A 24,701-nucleotide genomic window follows, 5' to 3' on the forward strand; every position below is an offset into this window, starting at 1 on the left:
GTTTGGATAAAATATGCGCAAGATGAGTTACGGGTGGAACATGGAAGTGGTCAGTGAGCCAGAGTTTGTTCGTCAGGTCTCTAAAAAAGTGGATGTAAAATGTAAAATAAAAAACTGAATTTCATCAATATTTATATAAATATAGCTACCGTTGTCGGTGGCGGTTTTTTTTTTTTTTTTGTTTATATTAAGGATAAACTTGTAGCAGCGACACGTAGTGGCGGTTGCATAAACTAAAGACTGCTGTAATATTAGTCAGTCCATAGTTTCGCGAATAATTGATTATGTGTACGTACATGTTTGATTTTGGAGTGTGCTTTTTTTAATATTGTCAGCTCACACTTCCTTTTTACTCCATGTTTTTTCGTCTGTTTTTCGCTTGTCTTTTTCTTTCAATCAATGTTTCCAACAATAAGAGAAGTGGAATATACGCTATTGGTGAAGAATGTCAAAGGATGATGGCCCCGTATTTGTAATGTATTGAATTATTTAAAATTTCATTGGCACTCGTTTGAAAAAGAAAATCAAAAGTCGCTATCCTCGTAATAAGAATTGACCAAAACTGCAAGTCTATGCCCACACTGTCTTACACACAGGTCTGGAAACTCTGGTGGTGGGGGTATGTCCTCTCATTGAAGCACCGGCCGTTTCGCCTAGTGACCACGAGTGTCGCTGCTATCGAGGGATTCCGGCTCTGCGAGAGAGATGGAAACAGGTTGTCGACCGTCCGTGGTTTTGTAACCTGTTTCCATCTCTCTCACACAGCCGGAATCCCTCGATAGCAGCGACACTCGTGGTCACTAGGCGAAACGGCCGGTGCTTCTATAAGAGGACACCCCCACCATTGAAATTTTGAGCGAGTTTCCAGACCTGTATGTAAGACCGTGTCTATGTGTACTGCCGCGAGCGTTGACGAAAGATCATTAAAGACAGACAGCCAACTATCATTGTATTTGAAACTAGCGAAAAAGCGTTCAAGGAGTTGGGTTAATAGAAATGTCCTACACTTACCGACCGCGTATGAGATTATAAGTTTAAATGTATCGGCAAAGGAGATAATTTTTGTAATTACAGAGCAAGCAAGTTTTTTTAATTTTGATTGATTATTTCATACGTGCCACTTTATTCTTTGTACATTTTGACACAAATTCGACTTGTTTTGTCGACGAAGTAATGAAAATCGCAATTATGTATGAAAGTGAAATACTTGATGTTAATGTACCTAACGATTCGCCTCTTCAGGAAATGACCAACCGAAAATGCTTAGATCTGTATTTAAGCTTCCGTTTAGGTAACCTTTCTGAGCAAGAATCAAATCAATATCTCTTTGAGCGGAAAAATATTGAGGAATCCATGAAACCCCATTTTACCTCTTTCACCCCCCTGAGAGTTAGAATATAGAAAGCTGCCTCCTTATGTCAGCCAAAAACCCTGGATCTGAAACCATGAAATTCGGGGAGTATTTGTCTTCCATAAATTAACCACTAACTAACAATGAGCATTGTGGAGTCAGTTAGGATATATTTCTTCATACCTATAAAGTAAAAATAGACTCAGATATAACTTTCGCGTTTTTTCCTTTGACGTTTAAGAGAATGCTATAGTATGATGTGTGCGGATTTTCGGAGCCTACTTGGCGGTATGAAATCGTCACGGTATTGTGAGTGTCTTTACCGTGTGAGATAAAGATTAAGATAAATGACATAAACGGCTTCCTCTTAGATGGTAAAAAATAAGGATCGGGTTAGCCGAACCGAAAAAAAGCCTACGCTAGTTAAATATGCGCCTCGCAGACTCGGGGTTTCAAGTCAGAGCGCGATTTTCAGAGATTCGGGTTATTAAGCAAGAGCTCCTTTTTGAAGAGACGAGTTAAAGTTAGTAACATTATCGTAACGAAACATCGAGTAAACAATCACTATTTTCCTAATTTTATAACGATTTTTAAAGAATAAAGATTTCGAACTATGAATGTGTTTTATGTTATTCCGGTTTACTGAATTTTAGACAGTTCCAGAATCGTGATATAACTGTTTTCCCTCGGCACGAATTGTTATGATAACATTACTAACTTCAATACAATGTTTTCAAGCGACAGCCGCTTCCCTCCTGAACCAGGTAATGCCACCGTGGTTAATGTGCTTACAAATTAAATTTTAAACGAAAGTTAACCTTAGGCTAAGAGTCTTTAAGCCGTGGATGTCTGTCTGCTTTGGAATTGTCCAGCACCCTCCCCGGACTCGGGTGTTTTAAACCAGAGCCGATCAATTTACGGAGATCTTCCTTACCGTCTGCTATTCTGACCGAAAATAAAGATGGAATTTTATATGTACTCTGTCGGACAGAAAGGTAGATTCGTTCAACAAAACTTTTTAATCAATTAAAGAACACCAGTAACAGAAAAACATGAGAGCTGTCATGGGACAGCCGGTATGAACGAAGTTCCTTACGCTACAAAGAGACGCTATACTGATGCCGCTTGTTTTCTTTCCGAGCGCTGTGTGAGAGAGAGAGAGAGAAAGTGGGAAAGCTATGAGAAAGAAAGAGAGGCAAAGTATAGACGTACGCTGTGAGAGAGCGCGCTGCGGCCCAAAGTATAGTTGTACGCTGTAGGAGAGAGAAAGAGGGGCGAAGTATAGTCGTGCGCTGTGAGTGAGAGAGACCGCTGCTGCCGTCTCCCACCCCAAGCGCTGAGACAGAGAGAGAGAGCGCGCGCACACGCTGGAATAGAGAGAGAGAGAGAGAGGGAGATCGCGCGCACTATAGCAAACGAGCACTATAGCCAAAAAGTGTCGGTTTTTTGGTGTCGTTTTTTTCCGCCTAGCCCCTACGGTGAACGAGCGATAAGGAACTTCGTTCCAAAAAATAAAGAAATTGCCTCGACATAATTTAACCCTCCGCCGGCTATCCATGACGACATCGTCATATCTGAATTCGGCACGTCCTGGTATCTCGGGAGGGGGAGGTAAGGTGGATGCAGCTTGAGCCTCGCACCTAAAAAAACTTCATGGCGAATACGCTACACGCGAAAACACGTTAGTATGCGTCAGGACCTTGCGAAGTTACGACCGGGCGACCGTTCGAAGCTTGAAAGTGAACGAATTCGTCACCTATAGCTGGCGGCGTCAGTTTTTTCGACTTTTGAGACACATATAAAATCCACATTTTCTCGTTGAAAATCAGAGTTCCTGACCCTATTTATGAAGTTTACCTAAATTGTATGTTATGACACTGTTGTGCGAACTGTTTTTTCACCTTGCTAGAGGTTGTTCGCACGAACGAAGCGAGTCTGAACTGTCATATAACATGTCGATATTAATTTTTCCAATAATCAATTACATATTTTTGCGATAAATACGTTGTGTTTTCAGAAATACTTCAATTTTATGAGAAACTTCTCCCTTCGCAGTAGCCCATTTTCAGGTGGTGATATAAATAGTTTTTTTGGAATCGAGCCCAATGTGAGCAGGTTTTTTTGAAAGACCATAGTATCAAGAATAAATCCCCAGAATATTTGTTCTTAATAGAAATTTGGGTTCAAGATATCGATTTTTTAGTGAAATGGTCGGGATTAGTCGTTTTGCATTGTTTATAAACTTCTATTTCTTGATTGGTCGAACATTTTGGAATATTGAGATGAGACCCAAAACTGGTTCCCTGAAATTTTTGGGAATTTTCGGATACTCCTAAGTGGGTTAAAAATAGCCGATGACGACATCGTCATGGATAGCCGGCGGAGGGTTAAAGAAAATAAAAGAAACTAAATTTGCCGTCAGTATTTTTAGATACTGTTCCTGATCTATGTTAATCTTTGCGCTACTGGAAGAGCTTAAAGTTTTGTTATGACGTTTAAATAATTTGGCACTCCGTCTAAATTATTTTAAGTTATGGAAGTTCCATCAAGAGGCGCTTCCCTATCAGAACTCTATCATCTCAAAATTCTAAATGACTTGAAAATTCTAACAATAAGATCTGTCGGTATTTCTTGTCCATTTCTCGAATTTGACTGTGGCGTGCTCTGACGGTCGATTGTCACAGCCTCAAAACTGTCATTTACACAGCCTCTATCATGAGTCGGAAATTCTGTAACATCATGCTTCAATTACCCGCAATTGCAAGTTCTTCGTTGCGGTGCAATTATTACATGAAACCCTATTATTCTTGCATATATACACTGTTCAGGGTTGAACATAGAATGGGGCTATCATCGGTTGAATTGCACCGGTGCGGTGATGCGTAGGCTTGCAGAATGGTCAAAATAAGTGAGACGTGCACACGAAACTTCATTACTTCACGATTTCGATGATTTTCGTGACTGTTAGATTCCATTATTCAAAAATCATAGTAAACGCATCATTGCGAAGATATGTTCAATTTTTGTCAAAATTGACTGGAACTTCCTCTTATGATCTTATTGAAGGGTCGGTGGCTAGTAGCTGCCAGTTCAGAGGTTATGTCTAATGTTTTCACGTCTTCAATGATTTTTAAAAGTACAAGCGAACTATAAAACTTTTTTATTTTAAACGTGTTTAGTTCCCGCAAACATTTTTTATTTTGGTCACAAGCACGCGGAAACTCAGTATAGTCCAGGATAGTTGGGTTTGAACATGACAAATTGGATGGGCATGCCAAATTTTTTTAGATCAAATAGAGGGTCATTGGAGATGCCTAAATCCGCCGGAATCCAATAAAATGTCCTGGTGCTTCGTCCGCTATCTTGAAAAATAGGTAATCGTCGATATCTCGGCTCCTACTGATTGGATTTGCGTTTTTTTTTTAGTTTTGTCGGAAAAAATATTCTCCACAACTTTTGCTGGAAGAATTTTTTAATATCTGTAAAATAAAAAACGTGACAATAAAAAAAGTGCCATTAATTTACGGTTACTATTGTTTATTGCCCTCTTTTAATTTTATCGAAAAATTATTTGAATAAAAATTGTAGAGGATTCAATTTCAAACAATATTTACATGAATTATATTGGGATAACTCAAATATTACCTGAGATAGAATGCGTCAAAGATGTCTTTGTTCATGATAACTGAACAAAATCCGAACGCAATTGAGTACAGTCAAAGTTCCCATAATTTAACTTCCCATATTTTGACCGTTTCCGTATTTCAATTTGGTGACCTTCACACTGTCGGTAGTTTCGAGTGGGGGCTGAAGGAGAAAATGAAAATATGGGAACGTGCCAGTCGCGACTAGTTAAATTGTGGGGACTTTGACCGTACTCAAATGCGTTCGGATTCTTTTCAGTTATTACGAAAAAAGACAACTTTGACGCTTTCTATGTCAGGCAATGTTTGAGTTATCGCAATATAATTTATGTAAAAATTTTTGAAAATTGAGTCCTCTAAAAGTTTTTTTTTTTTTTAATTTTTGGATAGAATTAGAAGGGGCGATATGACAAGAAACAATCGTAACCATGAATTAATAGAACTTTTTTTATTGTAACGATTTTTCTTTCACCGATATTGAAAGATTCTTCCAACAAAAGTTATGGACAATATTTTTTCCCAGAAAACTGTAAAAATAAACGCAAATTCAACCAGTAGGAGCCAAGATATCGACGATTTTCCGTTTTTCAAGATGGCGGACGAAGCACCAGGAAATTTTGTTGGAATCCGACGGATTTAGGCATCTCTGATGACCCTGCACTTATCCTAAAAAATTTGGCTGGCCCATCCATTTTGTAGATATCTCGTACTTTTCGAGTTAACTATCCTGGACCAGTACATTTGTGTCGTATTTACTATGAACGCGCACTGAACTGAACTAATTGTAAGCCGACTTTCAATGCGGGCAAGTGGCTACTGAAGGCGAGATTTATTTTGCAACAGGCCCGCCCTTCCTAAGCGAATCATCTTTTTTGTATTTCTCGTTTATTCAATAAACAAATAAATGGAATCGGGCCCAAATGTAAACAGTCAATTTCTTTCTCTTGTACGTTGAATTAGTATTTTGATATTTATGAAAAATATATGTTTTGCCAATACGCATCACTATTTTCGTATTTTATGAATTTTGCGGGCAGTAATGTCCATCGGTGAGAGATGCCTCCTATTTCGGATATAATTATAAGCAAAACATAATTCTATTCGTGCCATTTTTAGGCCAGGAAAATGAAAGTAGACCTAATAATAATTTTGGGTAGAAATAGTGATCAGCCGGTGAGGTTGCATTGTGCTCAACCATAAGCGCTACTTCGTGCTGCGGTGACTGCGCGAACTAAAAAGTGCCCAGTTGATGACCTCTCATTTTGCGTTGACTGAGGATATAAGTATATCTGCAGTTAACGTTTCTGGAAATAATAATGAATAAAATGTAATTTTATATATACCATTTTCACGCCAGGAAAATAAAAATAAAATTTATAATCATTTTGGGTATAAACTGCGATCAGCTGGTCAGATTCAGGGTTATGAAATATACATTATTTTATTATTGTACTATCCGTTTCATTACTCGTTAATTTTGCAACGATTAATGCATTCTTTTTTTATTGTGATTTTTCCGACAATTTATAATGGGGCATCGTTGCATTATTCATTACATATTCAATGAATAATGCAATTTTTACCCATTATGCATTATTTGGGTAACTAATAATGGCTCACTGTATTATTCAGTATACCAGTAATGGTTAATGCAATTTAAATAAATTACTCATTGATTTAGTACAGTAGAACCTCGATTATCCGAACCTCGATCATCCGAACCCTCAATTATCCGAACGACGGTTTGGTTTATCCGAACACTCAGTTATCCGAAAGTTGGCGCGAAAGATACATTTTTGCTCGCTGCCACCGCCGTGAGCAACAATGTATCTTTGCGAGAATTGCGGGCATGCAAAAACGCGCTACAGCCGTTCGTCAATATAAAATTGACGATTTTATAAAAAAAAATATAAAAAAAGCTATTCGACTTTTTTCAGTCGTCAATACGTATGCCAAATTTTAATCGATATGTATGTAATGTTTTTATGTAAAAAAGGTGTTGTTCATGATCTCGTCCGAAAAACCCACGTTTCGATTCTCCGAACTATTCTTGGTCCCAATTGGTTCGGATAATCGAGGTTTTACTGTGATGGTTAATGCAACTCGAATCAATTAATGAATGCTTTGGTAATTACCAATTGTGTTATCAACCATTGTCATTTATTCAAGTAACTACAAATCCTAGTTTCGATGCATTGCCCATTATTGCGCTTATGGATAATGCGCTTTTTTTCAATTAATATTGTCGGAATCCTACTGAGTTTGCCTTGCGCCCGACCATAAGCGCCAATTCGTGCTGCGGTGACCGTGAGAACTAAGAACCGCCCAGGTGATAACGATCAATTTGAACCTGGAAAGTAGCCTGTCAAACAAAGGCCGTTATTACGAATACTCTTGACTCTTATGGCATACATATAGAGAGTAGCTGAGGGACACCGGAATTATTTTTGGCCCCTCTAAAAATTCCGTCATGCAAATTCGTGCGACTGGCGATAATTTTTCAAACCTTACATGGTGCGGTTATCCAATAGATATGGCTCAGGCTGTTCCCAGAGCCAAATGTGAATTTTAGCCATGTTTTCGCCTGATAAAAGTTGCACAATAGCGTTACGTTATAATTATAATTTAAGTAGTACGAGTTCGTAATGAATCAGATGTGACCGCATCACGGCCGGTCTGCGATCGGATGAAACGTGACGCACGCTCGCGTTTCACCCTTATCGAGGTCCGTCGAGCGCAGTTAATTTGGTTGATAGCGGAGTTTACGCTCTTCCTGTACACCTAGCGATAAACGACTGTCACGTCGAGCAATTACACGCAAAACCATTCAACCGTGCCATCGATTCGGTAACCATACCTATAATTTCAAAATAAACACTTGCCATGCACTGGTGAGTAAACGGTACAATCTACGACAATAAATGAATAATTATTCTCAATAATGAAGAATTGTTTCGTTTAAATTGCGGTTCAGTTCGTTTGTGATGGGCAACGATTATGACAATGATGAATCCTACCCCATTAGGTCATACGAAGATAATGATAATGATAACGAGAATCAAGAAGGATATTCAGGACTCGAGTTTTTCGCGAAAAAGGTTGCAGAAATTAGACGTATATTACCGTCACTTCGTAACATCAAAGTGGTACGTCCCCCTTTCGTTGACTTTTTCATTTTTGGTCCGTCATGTTGTATGGACTAGAGAATAATTACCACTGTCGATAAAAATCACACAGCCGTAGCAGTTTTGGACAGCACCTAATTACATTCAAATTACAAATTCGAAAGTAATTTATAATCGAAACGAAATCAATTTTCAGTAATAATTGACACATTTTTCAAATAAATTATGATTTTCAAACTACTTATTTCGAACCATTTCTAACACGTATGAGTGATAATGATTAGATGTGGTTCACTCGACTACATATGAAACGAATAATGAGGCTGAAACTAGTAAAGTTAACGTAACGAAACATTGAGGAAGAAAAATTACTATTCTGCAAGTTTATAGTGACTTTGAAGTAGCTAAGTCTTCAAAATATGAATAAGTTTTGTTTTATGACGATTTACTGCATTTCAGACATCCCTGCAATTGTGAAATAAAAATTTTTTCGAAAAGTAAATCATTACAATAAAGTTACTAACTTCAGCCTCATCACAAATACGGATATTCTGATCTACGGTGGAATAGATTTCGTTTCAATTATAAATTAATTTTCTAACTTGTACTTGATTCTGGCTTCAACGGTAAATTGGAATAATAATTTGCAACCGATTTCATTTCAATAATGTAAATTACTCTTTGATTGATTTTGTTGTTACGTCCAGCATACCATTTCTCTCTATTTTTCCTACTCGCTAACTCTCCCACAGTTCTTACATTAATCTCATGGTCTCTGTCCTGTCCTCTTATCTCTACGTAGTCTCACGCTATTCACTATCACGCTTACTCATCAAATTCCATTCCCTAATCCTAGCATTGTCACACCTTTTCTGCACCCGTACGTTTCACATCTCGAGGAATACTCCTATTCTAACTCTCAACAACGTCACATCTAGACTTTCACATAGCTTCATACAACACACTTCGTTTGACCGCCATCTGAGCGCCCTCGAAATAAATACATGAGTAATATCTCAAAACAAATCCTACGTTATTCGATCCTCATCCTGATTTCCGGTTGTCCTGGAACTTAAAAGCGAAGCCAACCAGTTTACTCTTACCGCTCAGGAGTAACTCTACTCACGGACGTAACATTGTTCTCAAATAGAAATTGAAATTATAATTTGTAATTTGTATTTAATTGAGGCACAATACCACGATAAAAATGCGAAATCTTGCGTTTTGTTTGTTTTTTTTTTTTCCTAAAGATGCATGTTCCAAGAGTGCCTCTCCAGATTTTATGAAGAAATTCGTAAAACTGAGGGAAATGAAGCATTTTCTGTGAAACAGTTTCGAGCACGTGACTGTGGAGTTTAAACTCCTTTATTTGGAAATTGTCGCTGATAATATATTGCTTCTATACTATTCAACGCTGGTTACATGGGCCTCATGAATGTATCGAAGGCATTAGACGTCAGAATCGGTGAGTTAATAAATTTAGGTTCACGTATGAATTATCCATCACTAAAACTTTGAACGCGTTTTTCTCAAAACTACATTTTTCAACCTGGTTGACAGCAAATAAAAAAAAACTATACCTTTAATTTGTACGGGGCGTGTCATATCTATTCTACGAAAAGCTAGTCTCTATGGCAGCACGTGGGAAATTGTTTACCATAGGCCCACTTCTATACTTTTTTTTTACAACTCACTTTTTCCGCAATATTTGAAAAAAATGTGGTAGTCCGCCATTTTGTTAATTTTTGAGACATTAACTTTTCGCTACGTGGCGCTACAGACCGCAACGTTTAGTTTATAAATATATATCTTATCATCGTTTCCTTAAAAAAAATAACGAGAATACACACAATTTTCTGCCCATTATCGTGGTGTGGTGGTTTAATTAGAAATTCGCCCAACAATGCACGGTAGTCAGAATGATATACTTTAAATGTTTTGAAAAGTATAACAATGGCAAAATATTTTCGTAACACAGTAAAAATTCACTAACTATTATACAATCACACGGCAATACGATGTGGCGTAAGTGAGAGTAACGTTAAAAAAATGAATTTGTAGATATTTTGAATTTATCGCAATCCCACTCTGTCCGAACTTGCGATTTTACGTAGTTTTATCGGTATCATTTTTCACGTTCGCATTCACAGCGAATGTGACTAAAGTCATCGAATAAAATATAAGACGTAATGCAGTTGCACGTGCGTATTATGATTGGTCGACATAATCATACCAACATAATCGTAGCGTGAAAACGCACGTGTGGCTAACCTCACCGTGTCATAATATGGAAGTATCTTAATGTTCCTGACATTCCCCGACTATCACTGCACATAAGCGTATCGATTTACATCGAACTTGGAACGTTTTGCGCATCCGCACTAAAGAAGGTTGCATCGTAGTTGCGTCAGGTCATATGAACTGTTGACGAATGAAACTTTTTATCAATTGAATAAACAACGGGTAAAACATTCGTGATTTCCCGATGCTATTTTGATGCTATACATAACAGAAAAAAAAAAAAAAAAAACAAACACTCAGACTGCTACGAGAGCAGTCTAGACTCACCTAGCATATGAATATAAAGTAAAGCATATTACACTTAAATAACTATGCTGTTTTCACAAGTACATTTTACATACCTAACTGTATTTTTAATTATCGATTCTAAATTAAATTAATTTTTCTGATCAACGCAAATTTATTTTCATTCGCTCTTTTGAGCCAAGTATAGATACACATTCCACCTCCTAATTCGAGTTGTTGACACCAGTTACATGTTACACGAATTGTAATAAATTTCACGATATTCATGCATAAAGTTGCGCATTTCGTAGTAAGAAACTTTTTTTTACAATTATCGGAATAATGGGTAAACGAAAGGTTGACATATTTATTAAATTATAAGATTATACGTAATATCGTTGCGTATTGCAATACCGGTAGCGTTCTATGTTGTCTTTTTCCATAAATCTTATGAATTCTGTATTGCAAATTAAATCTATTTGAATGTTCCCGCCGGTCGGAAAATAACGGTTTTTCCCCCGAAAAATGGGACCACTTTCCGTTAGCGAAATCCGAGGGAGATTTATCCCCTTCTACTCAATGGTTTTGCGTGCACACAACAACAACGCCTCATATGAACACAGCGTGTACACAGAAGTTAGAGGTTAGTCATCGTTCTGGATCACGGTCTTATAGACAGGTCTGGGTCTCACTCCAAGCCCCTTCCTATATAACGCAGCGTGACCGTCTTGAAGCCTGTGTTTCTCAATTTATGCACCAAAGACCGGAGCGCTGCCATCCCCGTGGCCGGTGTATGCGTACTAAGTAGGCCTCTCCCTCACTAGCGCTAGCGGCGAAAATTCACAACATCGGCTTCATTTTCAAGCACGGTTCTACAGACGGAGTGCCCAACCTGTTTATAGGACCGTGTTCTAGATTCAAGAGGAGGTAGGATTTTTTTTCGAGCCGAGATTTTCGAGGTCTGGATCTTTTTTCACACCATGATTCGTACAGTTGTAAAACTGTGGCAAATCCTGTAATAATCATACCTTGATTATCGCACCGTCCAGCATAATCATAGCGTGTAAACCAGGCATAATACGCATAATTTTCCGGTGATGGTTTTGATGTATTGCAATATAAATAATTTATCAGATTCGTGCCAATAACGTGTGACGTGTGGAGCAGTTTTTCATCTTACCGTTCCGTATTTTTCCTGAGTGTTGAAGTTAAGGAGAATATGATAAACCTCTCACTAGACAATTTTCATCACGCATCATCTTGACTAAAATTTCTTTTCTCTCTTGCCAAATTTTTTTCATTGATAAAAGCAGAGAAAAAAATCCGGCTCAAGTTTTTCACCTGTGTCTTCTTCAACTGTTTTCATTTTTTACAACAGCCGTAAACAAAGTATAGTTCCGGGTAGAAAATGAAAATTAGTTTTGCAGCTTCGATCAGAAAATTTAGTATGTGTTCTGGACTATGGTTACTCGTGCAGGGATAACTAGATTTTTTTGTAACGTTTGCTATAATTTGATGACGGTGCAGCCTTTCGTTTATGTTGAAGCCTTATTTAACTAAAAGTAGGAGCAAATTGAACAATTTGATTGAATGTTAAAGCCCGGAAAATGTAGTACCGGCAACTATAAACGCACCAAATAGTTACTTGCACCACATTTTCTTGTAACACCAACAAAATTTGAACTATTATTGTAACTATACCCATTCCACTAGAGTTTTCTAGTAACTACAACAAATGGCATTATTCTCATTGTGATTGGAAATGATTCTCGAGGTCTCAAAATGTGAAAATGCAATGAAAGGTTGAAAATATTTTAATCAGGCTGACAATGAATATAATAATAGTTTTCCTCTGTTTTAAAGCAGAAAGTTAAACCACACGGTAGTCGTACGGTGAGTAATTTTATGGCGTGGGAAATTGGTATTAGTTTATATTTTATATCTTGTATCTTGAAAGATTACTCTAGAGAACTAGTACAAGGGTGTGGTGAAAACAAGGGCGTAGCTTCACCATTAAGATCACGGAGTACTCCTACCTTACCCAGCGATTTGAACCCTTTCCGTTCGATTGTTTATCTCATATAGGAAGAAGAAGACTCGATCGGTAAAGGTAGGAGTTCTACGCGATCTTAACTCAAGGATTAAATTGCTCCTCACGATTATTTCTCATCTCGTGCTAGAGCTGTTTAACCATGTACCTCGAAGATTTGAATTTAATTTGTTAAAGTATTCTCTGTAGCAAAGAGCTAATTTTTTAAAACTTCTCTCTCGGATTGTAGGTACGTTAATCCATGGCAGCGTTTGTGAAAATGTCAGCATACGGATAATACCGTTTTTACAATCAGTTTACAAATTTTTTCTCGACAAGGGCTAGAATTGAAATATCAAACGGAAGTAGGAAGACAGTAAAGAGACCGTAAGGTTGCCATAAAAATATGAAATATAAGTGCCAGCAGGCAACGGTATTGGGCACATTCTAATTACAAATTACCTTTTAATTACAAGTCACGCGTATAATTAAATTACATTTTAATGACAAATTGCATGTGCAAATGATTAATTACTTTCACAAAATAGATGACAAAATAACATTCTTGTTTGTAATTTGAAAAAATCAAAATAGAAATTACGTTTGCTTCGCGTAAGTTGGTTGAAATAAAAGGCAATGTACGTCTCAACTTTGTATTCGGGACAGAATAAAACACAAATTACATTTGTGGTTAATGTTTAACTTCGGTCTAGTTACCATATTCGCAAGTAATTATTGATATTCTTATTCGGATCGGTCATAATTTTCAAATTTGAATGACAACAACATCAGATACAAACACAGATTTTCATCATCTACAATTTTGCCCATCTACACTGGTAGTGAGAAAAAAACAATTATCTTGATACTTACGAAATAAAAATATGTACGTATTCCGTACAGATTATAATATGAATTCTCATCTAATGTACGAAGGATATTTGGAATAAGATATTTCGTGAATGTCGAAAATGCTGTGGACGAAAAAATGCGACAGACTGATGAAAGAATTGCAAATGCGCAAATGTTTTCTTGATATTTTACTGTGATTGTGCTTCACGAAGTTTTTAAAATTCCGGCGAAAGTAATACAATTTTTTTATCGCACTGACTTAAAATTAACAAATTTAATCCAATAATTACGAAAGCGGAAACAAATGAAACCTTGGTTTTGGAATCTCAGACTTGTGGCTTTCTCGTTTCCTACTTCTTAAAAATATCCTATCGAGTTTCCTGCTTGACACTCATTGTCGCAATACTTTCCTGGATAAAGCGTTGGTAAAGCTCCCCACTTTCAAGTAAGCTAAGGTATAAAGCTCGCAGGGCATCAAAAAGTTTGCACAAAAGCAAGAGTTTTCATTGCATTTTAAATTCGAAGAAAAAGAAAAGTTTTATTTGCCGATATATAAATACTCTTGATTTTAAAATATAGTGCGAGAAGAGTTGCTAAGCTTTAGAGATTGTAACAACGATACAAAGCCATTTCAAACGCTGAAATAAATCAGAGGACGTACACATCGAATTGTGGGGACTATCGCCTCAAAACTATCGTCAGCATGGAACAGCCGATTTGAAAATAAACTCTATCTACAAATCGAATAACAACTATCCAAAATTAGACTCTGCGCCTACTTGCGTTTCGGCGATAACTATCAAAGGTCCACAGATCACAGACACAAACAAAAATATTCCTGGCAGAAAAGCCCGACTATCAATCGCCAGTATAACAGAACCATATCTGACGAAATGAATCGCAATACGAGTGCACCTTCGTGTACCACCTATCGTCAATCCGCGTCCGGAAATACACGCCCAACTCACATAACTTACGACGACAAGCCTCGCACCACTCATGGAAACTACATCGGAAAACCATACTATAACGTAGGCAAAAATTATACCGACAAACGATTCGCCAACTTTTGGCCAGCGTTTTAGGGTTCAAGTTTTGATATGGTCGCAGTTTGGATGTGTTACAGTGCATATTAACAATGAGATGCTAACGAGGGATTTTTACCTTGGTATCCAAGGTTAATGATAAAAAATATCCATAGATGTTAACATTTCAGCCCTCTGGTGGGGGCCCTACTCAGAACTATAACATTTATTGAACATACTTTATATTATACGTAATGCATTTGACAACAACCAAAAACAAAAAGCGAAGAACCACGTTGGCCATCTGACACAATAATTATCGAGAACTGTGAGACAGACGACGTCTTTATAGGCTTACATGCAAGATACGATGTTGAATAAGAGATATTGGTTTTGTTTAAATTTAAAATGCATGAGTAGGTTCAGCGATTTACCGTAAGTGGTATCCCTGTATGTCAAATTAGCGAGTATACCGTTGGTTTTTAATCGTTTATTTTAGTTTTAACGCCTATTGGTTCTTAATAATTACTAGGCCGGATGGCAAAAGTGGTTCCTCGTTTTTTGTTTTTAATTGTTATCAAATGGATTTTGTATAAGGTTAGTTACGTTCAATGAATGTTATAGTTGTGAGAAGAACCGTCACCAAAGGTTTGCAATTTTATCATCCATGGATGTTTTTTATAATTAACCCTTGTTTGCCGCACTTCTGGAGAATCACACGCTTGACACACTGGGGTCGTTTGTACCCCTAGTGAAAAAAATTTATTGTCAGCAATTTCTCACAATTTTGTTTTTAGTGAGTCTTAGAAATTCAATATGTGTTTTTCTGGCTATTGTTTAGACAAGTTTTACATTATTTCTGGAAAAATTCGAACGAATTCTCTACAGAATTTCCGACACAAACTGACCTAGCTCGAGTTCTACATCAGAATCGAATGAATTTGCAAAGGACTTCTCAATGTCGCTACAAACTTCACTTTCTATTGATAATCTTCAAAAATCTGAGTTTTCATCCTTCTGACCGTTTCCGATCAAGTCAAGCTGCAGTTTAGAATCGATTTCTAGAGGATGAATATTTTTTTAGAACTTCATTTTGTACTACAAATCCGCAACGATATGGGTTCTGGTGTTTCTGCATGTTTTTCGACGATAACATGTTATGAAAAACTAAGGAAGATTTGTAATAGAAATTATAATTTCTTGGGGAAACAGTTGAAATTAATGGTTCTGAAATGTAAAGCCTGAAAAATCTGATCCAACATGTCTGTGAAAGAGTATTTTCAATATGACTACAATCATAAAACTTTTTCAAACATTTTCGAATAATATCGAGGTTTTTTAATAAATCCACTGAAATTAATTCACAGCATAATGCATGTAGAAGTTAAGTGTTAATTGAGCTAATTGTAAGTCTAGAGAAGTTTGAAAAATATAATTCTTCTTGAAAGAAAGCAAGAATATAAACAATTTCGTATTATTTTGTAATTCTTTCGTAACTATCGTTAAAATATTGACTCATACCTCTGTTGTGTTGTTCATAGCTCGGAGAAAGAGGCTCGGGTACCAGAGCACGAGGAACAGTTCAAGATTTTAACAAGCTGAGGCAGGAATGTTTATCGAATGGAAAACTGTTCGAAGACCCCGAGTTCCCGGCACAAGATGATTCCATATATTTTTCGAAAAAACCCGACCGCCACATCGAATGGAAACGTCCAAAGGTAAGGATGAACGAATAACAAAGGTTAACAAAATAAAGAAATTTTTTTTTGAGTATTTATGTACATAAGTAAATATTTATTCTGTACATTGAATAATAACCAACGTCTTCATTTAATATTCACAAAATTTGCTTTTGTCATTTTTACGTTGATATGTAACACCGGTGAACACGAATTTCAAGTCCGGTTTCTAGATGTCAGATTTTCATTTCTTCCACGCAACTAATGAAAGGAAAACTAATTTTAGTAAATAAAGTCTGGATTTGTAGAAACCACAACGATATTTCGGATTTTACCAAAAATTACCTAGTTTCTCAAACATTTATTGCATGTGACAACTAAACAAACTTCAGCTTCGCATTTAAATTTTTAAATGAGAGTGATTGAGATGCGACATTGAAGTTTTTTTAAATTTTTATTTACAATAAACGATTGAGAAAATAGGTCAAATTTCTTAAAATACGAAACATCGTTCTGGTTTCTACAAAAGCAAACTTTATCTAAGAAAACTAGTTTTTCTTTCATTAGTTACGTGAAAGAAATCAAAATTGGGCATCTAGAACCCGGACCCAAAATTTTTGCTGTCCGGTATAATTTGATTGTAAACTACGAATGTTCGTATAGTTTAATATTTAAATTAAAAATCACGGGAGATAAAACAAATATTTTTTTCACACTATACCTATAACACAAAACATAAATGATTCAAATTGAAATGTTATTTTTCAAATATATAATTTATTTTATTATGAATAATGTTTATCCCTCGACAGTTCTTCAGATCTGGCTCTTAATTGCTATCATCATCATTCAAACCATCCCAACATTTGCCCACGTTTGGAATTTGCGACATCATTTTTTTCCGCCAAGACGAAATAAAGCCGGAGCCATCCTTAATTTAACGTTGATCAGATATAAGATTTATTAAATTTTAACGTTTCTATCGTTAAACTCACGATAAACAAGCTTATCTCATTAGCGCTACAAGTTTGAAAAAAAAAACGACGCAACAAGAATACCAGATTACGTTGAATTATGCTGTCACAGTTGTTCGAACAGTATTATCATCTGTAATATTGACGTTGAGAAGATTCATTCATGCCGATAATGAGAGAGACAAATATCGCGGATTACTTTTCTAATACTTGTGATTTAAATAACACTAATTGATACAGCACAAATAAAATAACAAGATTTCCTCAACTCAAACAGATGAGACTACCCACCAGTATTCTCCTTATTTTTATACTCAAGCTTTCCAAGGTCCAAATATTCTTCATTTTTTCAAAAATTCATGTGTATATTATTTGTCTATACGGTTTAGTCGTACTGGACGCCATAGAACGTGATATCACATTCAAAATAAAGTCCTATCTAAAAACATTCGATTTACCTCTAATTATTAGAATGTATGAAGAGTCAAATTTCTCGGCACGATATTAAAAATTTGACCGATTAGACGAACAATTGGACCGTGTAATCTGTCTCATTATCTCTTTCGTGTGTAATTTTACATTTAAAAGGAGAGTATCAGATCCCCAAGTCACGGATTTTGCTTAAATTTCCAATGGTGTTTCTTCGGCCCAAAATTTGGAACTTCCGATGCTTGGTTCCATCCATTGGGTCTATTTCGCTCAATTCTCAGTAGAATTAGGTTGCAGAAGATCTGGAATTCTAACTTCACTATATGGCTTTGAAATAATAATAAACCCGATAGAGTTCAATCCATAAGGGTTTTTCATCGAATTGAAAATAGAGGACAACGAACATTAGTATTTATGGCAGAAATACATAACAGGTTTCCTTTATTACGGTATTTCACTCATCAAACTGCTAATTTGATCAATTTTAACCGGACTGAAGAGAAGCCCAATGGATGAAACTACACAGCAGAACTTTTCCATTTTGAACCGTAGAAACGGCCCTTAAAGTTCCGGCAGAATCCGTGATCCGGAGGCCTGACACTCTCGATGTCAGTGACAGGTCACAAATTAGCGAGGCAGTGTCTCGTACCATTTATGGGAAGTCTCGATTAGTCAAGCTTGATTAAAAACTGAAATTCTTGCTTTTATTCCCATTTCGGACAACAAACAAAACATAAGCACCAGTAAAATATATAGCCCCAAGTTCATCGTTTCATGCTTCTGGCTAGCTTACCAAGATTTATTTAATCCTCAAGACTATCATATTTTAGTTTTCAATCAATATTGATGCATAGAAATTTCAGGTAGATCGTGTGTCACAAGAATTTTCTGCTGCGTTCTTTCTCCTATTTCACCAATCAAAGACACCTGTAGATAATGAGTTCACTTATTTTCAGAAAATTGCACACGATCCACAACTATTCGTTGAGGGGTTTTCACGGTTTGACGTAAAACAGGGCGCGCTTGGTGATTGCTGGCTCATCGCAGCTGTTGCCAATCTTACACTACATCCAAATTTGTTCTTTCAAGTTGTACCCAAAGATCAAAGCTTCGAAGACAACTATGCAGGGATATTCCATTTCAGGTATAATTTAGCATCTGACATGTTACACCATTCATATTGCATCTAAACTGTTTGTGATCGCACATTTTCATTCACTATCCAAACAATAATTCTATCAAGGTGCGTGGGATCTTTTTAAAGATAAATGGGTGATATTGTCTCGATGGAAAGTTACGGAAGAAGAAAAATGTGTTTTACAAAATCTCTGACAGTGTGTATTTGTGGGTGTGTGAAGTTGGCGGCCCAAATTAAAAATTCAATAAAAATTATGCGTGCGCTAACTCTTCCCGAATGAATTCTGGAGTTCTCGAATATTTTCAAAAATAGTTCTGTTTAATTATTAATGAAAAATATTGACTTTTCGAGGGGCCAACTTTACGAAGCACCCCATTTCGGAAAAAATCGAGCAAACTATTGTTTTGAACTGCCTGATATTTTTCTGAGTATAAATATCAAAAAAATGGCAGTCTCAAAGGATTAGGTTTTCCCAATTTTGACAGCTATATGAATTTATTTTTTGATCATTCCCGGGCTTAGTAATGTCCTTCAGAATTTCTAAATTCGTCAAGTTTTTTCTGAATTTATTGAATTAAAATTTTAATAAACGTACTGAAAAAAAGAATAGCTGCATCACCAACGTAGCCAATTTGCTATGCTGACAGTTGTAGGTCCAATGTAGTACAAAAGTTTTTCAAACGCGAAAATTTGCAGAATGTAATTACAAATCAGTATTCAATATTGTTGTAAAGATTTAACAATTTCATCTATTTTCTCCAAACAGCAACTTCTTTTCGTCGTAAGTTCTTTCCATTTGCTCAATACATCATCTATCATAAATACATACCACGCCAGTTGATATATCTAAAACGATTTTTACCGGTACACTTTACAAACGAATTGACAATTGATGATGTTTCTAGTAGAATAACAATTGGAATAGAAAAATTGTAGAAATTGCCAGTACTGATTTTTTCAATGTCGTTTTGGCAACGTGACTTTAAGTAGTCTGGCTACCGGAGACAGCGCTGTTATTTTTTCAAATTCGTATCGCCGATCAAAAAAGTCAGTAGAAAGTATTTTATGCAACGAACGGTAAATTTTGGGGACTGAATAACTATCGGGCACTCTAGTCAACATAGCATTTTTCTCGAAATGGGGTACTTCGTGTTATTGAACCCCCCAAAACTTATGATGGATTTTTCAGTAATAATTGGAATGAATTATTTTTGAAAATAGTTCAGAAATCCAGAACTCTTTCGGAGAGAGTCAGCACACTCATAATTGTTAATAAATTTTGAATTTGGATTGCCAACTTCACACATTCGTATTTGTACCAATGATAGCGAATACACATGGAATCACATCCTCATTGCGTAATAAAAATGAGTCTGAGCAACTTGAAATAACACAAGCTAAGTTATCAAAAATTTGACTCGAGTTACAGTATATATATATTCAAAATTTTTCAACTTTCCGAGTGTGAGGGCTTTTGGGCTAACTTAGAGATATTCTACAAAAATTCTACGGATAATGATCTCTCAAGTAGGTAAAAATTGATTGGTATAAGTACAAATGTTCGCGAATTACTATATTTGTGCTCCATAACTATCGCAATGTAAGACTTCTTGAATGTTTTTCAGACCGTTTGTAGGGATCTGGCTAGCTATTGTAAAATGAACTCAATTACATTATAATCAGATAAAAACGACCAGACTTTCATCATTTTGAACGTTTTAATTTTAAAATCGTTTCTCAGATTGTTGATATGTCAGCTTGTGTTATTCGAATTTGTTCAGAAGCATTCCTGTTTCATAGAAGGGATGTTGTCTCATTTAGGTTCACCATTATTGACACAAAAAACACTGTTGGAGGTTTATTTAACGCTTCGGTTTCCATTTACCGAAATTTTAATTTAGACGGGATGGCTCATTCACCGTAATAGGGTGCTATCAGTTTTTACAGGTCGAGCAAGATATCACTTCTTTTTACCGAAATAAAAAGGTCCAAAACCCTTTTTTGTATCATGCGAGCTTACGTCCAATAAATGTATTCCTGCAATGAGTGGTAATTTTGATTTTTTCAATTGCTTTCTGCACTTAGATTTTGGCAGTACGGAAGATGGGTGGATGTAGTCATAGATGATCGCCTGCCGACTAGTCACGGGAAATTGATGTTTTTACATTCAGCACAAAATAACGAGTTTTGGAGTGCACTGCTTGAGAAGGCCTACGCGAAGCTTCACGGTTCATATGAGGCTTTACGGGGAGGATGGTCAAATGAAGCTATGGAAGACTTTACCGGAGGAGTATCAGAGCGGTTCGAAATGAAAAAAACACCGCCAAACTTGTTCAATATTCTACTCAAAGCTTATGAAAGAAACTCATTAATGGGTTGTTCACTGATGGTAATTGACAAAAGCGAACTTTTAATCTTGCGAAGATGATCTAAACATTCACACACGAATCTTTCAGCCGGATCCAAACGTATTAGAAGCTAAAACGCCAGAAGGTTTAATCAGAGGACATGCCTATAGTATTACACGAGTCCAGTATGTTGATAACATGACGCTAAATCCAGGAGAAAAAATTCCTTTATTGAGAATCAGGAACCCATGGGGTAACAAGGCTGAATGGAAGGGACCTTGGAGTGATAAGTGAGTATATGTCATGCAAAAAATCTTGCAATGTAGATAAAAAAAATAATCTAAAAGTAATTACAGAGATACGAATTAAATTAGAGATTTTAAATAGGCTGCAAAACCTTGTGCATATTTGCATATTTTTTTTTTTATGCATTCTGCCGTATTCTAAATCTATCAAAAGTGTACAAATATCTGGGTTGCAACACTTCAATGAATAATACTTAGAGCGGCTATCGGAATTTAAGATTTCTTGAGGAGGTAACCACTCCTAAAGGGAAGTGTGTACTTCGTAAAAAAATGTCCTGTGAAGTCACTTGGAGTCATCCAGTTCTTTAGAGTTTGGAAGTCCCCAAATCTGGTGTACAACCAACTAATTCAGGAATAGTTACCCCTCGGAATTTTCTTGATGTGTTAATAGCGCACAGTACTAGAATCAAAACATAGAACGATGCATGAAGTTTTACCAATTATCGTTGTGAGCGTTACGATACGAGGCCTGAAATTGAATACAAAATAACCGCGAATATTTAGCTACCCCATCAGCCACACAGGCGGCCGAGAATATACCATGTACTTTTCATAATCAGATTGAAGGATATAAATGAACATTATTTGTAATATTATCCCGATGAATAGATAGATAGATAGATAGATAGATTTCATATTAGATGACGACCATCGGCGTGTCACTGTTCTTCTTATGCGAAGTTCAGTATTCACATTTCATAGAGATTGAGAATCAGCATTGATCATAGTTTTCGTTAATTTCAGGCTGTATTTTTTACGGAAGTTAACCTGCAGCAATTATAGTGCAAGTGCATTGTGTTATTGTCGTGACAAACTATAAGTAATATTTGCTTCATTGTAGGAATGCCATAGTTTTTATGCTTGTAACGTTGCCAAAAATCTGATTAACATAATTGAAATTATGTGTCCTGTAGATCACCTGAATGGAGGTCTATTCCTGATCATGAGAAAGAGGAACTAGGATTAAGGTTTGATGCAGATGGTGAATTTTGGATGTCTTTACAAGATGTCAAGCATCACTTCACACATCTTGAGATCTGTAACTTGAATCCGGACTCTTTAACAGACAGTGATCTCAGCGCTGGTAAAAAAAAATGGGAAATGAGCATATTTGAAGGGGAATGGGTACGCGGAGTAACAGCTGGTGGATGCGGTAAATTTCGAGGTACCTTGCCAAACAATCATGACTATTGGAAAATATCATCATAACATCAGAACCTAATTGTTCGCATTATTCTATCACCAGATACCCTAAGCGTTTAATTTCAATGGAGGCAAATCTTAATTCTTAGGGTTTCAAATTACTCATGTTGTATAAATTATTTAAAAATAAACAATAATGTACAGGTTCTACCATCCACGGGCGAAATAACTGGTCAAGCTGTCAGCCTGGTTGCATTACTTTGATTTTTTTACAACATACAGTGACAATCCCCATAATTAAAAAAGCCTATGCAAAAGATCGTCAAGTTTCAAACCCTGACGATGGATGACATTTGTTAAAGCGAATTTCTTAACTATTTTTAGAAACCTTTTGGCACAACCCCCAGTATCGTATAACATTAGAATACCCGGATGAAGATGATGACAAATGCACGGTTATCGTAGCATTGATGCAGAAAAATCGTAGGGCACAAAGACAGATGGGTGCTGAACATCTGACAATTGGATTTGCCATGTATCGTGTAAGTTTTAATTGGCTATGTTTGAAAAATTTGAGGAAAGTATCTTACATATTGTTGGAAGAATGTGAGTAGTGACTTTTCAATCCGTTTTTTTTAGCTCGAAGATCCCGACAGATTACCAAAGCCGTTAGATGTTAATTTCTTCAAGCACAACGCCTTGGTAGCTCGATCTCCGCAATTCATTAACCGTCGTGAAGTTAGCTGCCGAGTCAAGTTGCCGCCTGGTGTTTACTGCATTGTTCCCAGTACTTTCAATCCGCATGAAGAAGGCGAATTCTTATTGAGAGTATTTTCTGAAAATCAGAACAACATGGAGTGAGTCATGAAAACACAGTCAATAACGAAATTGGCAATTTTTCTGCAACTTACGAGTTAATGAAACATCAAAGATGATGCTGATTTTACGTATTATATTATAGTTCTGAATTCTGATTGCAGGGAAAATGATGAACAAATCGGTATCGGCGAAGTCGATTATAGGGTATGTGATATAGAGTTTTGTTTTCTGAAATCAAATAACAACAGACGTGTATAGATTATCTAAGAACATGCATGAAAGCGTAAACAATTAACTTGAGTTGTTTGGACATTAATATTTCAATTTTAAATAATAATTGATAACGCTAACTAATCGACAAAACAGCCACTTTTGATTTTGCTTAATATTCACCTAATATCCTCTAACTGAATATCGATCGGACAGAATCTTACTTAAGTTTTCAATTTTCTAAAGCATCAAGAACATTGCTATTACAGATAACAGTCAAATTTCCTGTTCCAGTCTATAAACCTTATAGGTGTGCAGCATACTTCACAAGTCATATGTGAATACTGCTACGTAGTGAAACACAGCCAACGCAAATCACGTAGAGACTCTGCATGTTTGCGGAAGAAATAGTAGTACTAACAATCACAAAAATTTATATCTGAACAAGGCTGGTAGAAACTCATTCTGCTCACTTTCCATACGTTTCAACGAAATATGAATTTTTCTTACCTCGAAAATATTTATTGTTTAATAAACTATCTAGGGTATTCCGCTTTTACAAAGAAAAGAAAAGAGTTTAAAATGTAACACTTTTGCAATTATTACCTCACGTTATTCTAATCAGCATGAAAAGTTAGAGAATATTCCCTTATTCCACTCGCTTTGGGCCTGAAGTACTACGACGATCCAACGGAAATCTTCAGTCAAAATCATGGAGTACTCCTACCTTTACCGACCGAGCAAAATTGCCCTTTTTCTTCCTATATTAAAGATACGATTTTCAAGGAAAAACTTTCATCTCTCAGTTCTACCAGCCCGTCGGCATTGTCAATATTATAATTGTGTGAGAACTGAGTGACACACTGTCACTAATCACTAATCACGTGTTGCACGTTTGCGTCGCTTGGCTTTTAGGTCAATAACCATGGTAAAGAACGGCCAGAAGGGCAAGAAGATACAGTAAGTATTATTATCGAAGAGAAAGTAATTTTTAGGGGAAAGGTTGTTACACAGTGACCAATTAAAATATTCGTCGAAATTTATTAAAATTCTACTTTGCACCTTGCACGAGCACAAGAATGAGTATAACATAGTTGAAATGTA

The 24,701-nt window shown here is 36.3% G+C and overlaps 2 protein-coding genes across 2 annotated transcripts in view; both read left to right on the forward strand.

Annotated features, from left to right (window-relative positions):
* LOC124308354 (calpain-A-like) overlaps positions 1-24,701 on the forward strand; it is an 82,542-nt gene that overhangs the window by 52,235 nt on the left and 5,606 nt on the right. The window lies entirely within an intron of this gene.
* On the forward strand, positions 23-24,281 carry LOC124309006 (calpain-A-like). The gene is made up of 9 exons (XM_046772223.1): positions 23-94; positions 16,094-16,270; positions 18,591-18,778; positions 20,858-21,161; positions 21,229-21,410; positions 22,340-22,590; positions 22,953-23,110; positions 23,208-23,425; positions 23,549-24,281. The coding sequence occupies exons 1-9, from the start codon at positions 23-25 to the stop codon at positions 23,643-23,645; spliced, it is 1,647 nt and encodes a 548-aa protein (XP_046628179.1). The 3' UTR covers positions 23,646-24,281.

Source organism: Neodiprion virginianus, chromosome 7 (assembly GCF_021901495.1).
Source record: "Neodiprion virginianus isolate iyNeoVirg1 chromosome 7, iyNeoVirg1.1, whole genome shotgun sequence".
NCBI lineage: Eukaryota > Metazoa > Arthropoda > Insecta > Hymenoptera > Diprionidae > Neodiprion > Neodiprion virginianus.

Bases quoted from the DNA above. Each gene is read 5' to 3' on its own strand.
- LOC124309006 (XM_046772223.1), top strand. From the start codon at position 23: ATGAGTTACGGGTGGAACATGGAAGTGGTCAGTGAGCCAGAGTTTGTT. The intron at 21,162-21,228 runs GTAATTGACAAA...CGAATCTTTCAG, and splicing joins TAATGGGTTGTTCACTGATG to CCGGATCCAAACGTATTAGA. The intron at 23,426-23,548 runs GTGAGTCATGAA...TTCTGATTGCAG, and splicing joins GAAAATCAGAACAACATGGA to GGAAAATGATGAACAAATCG.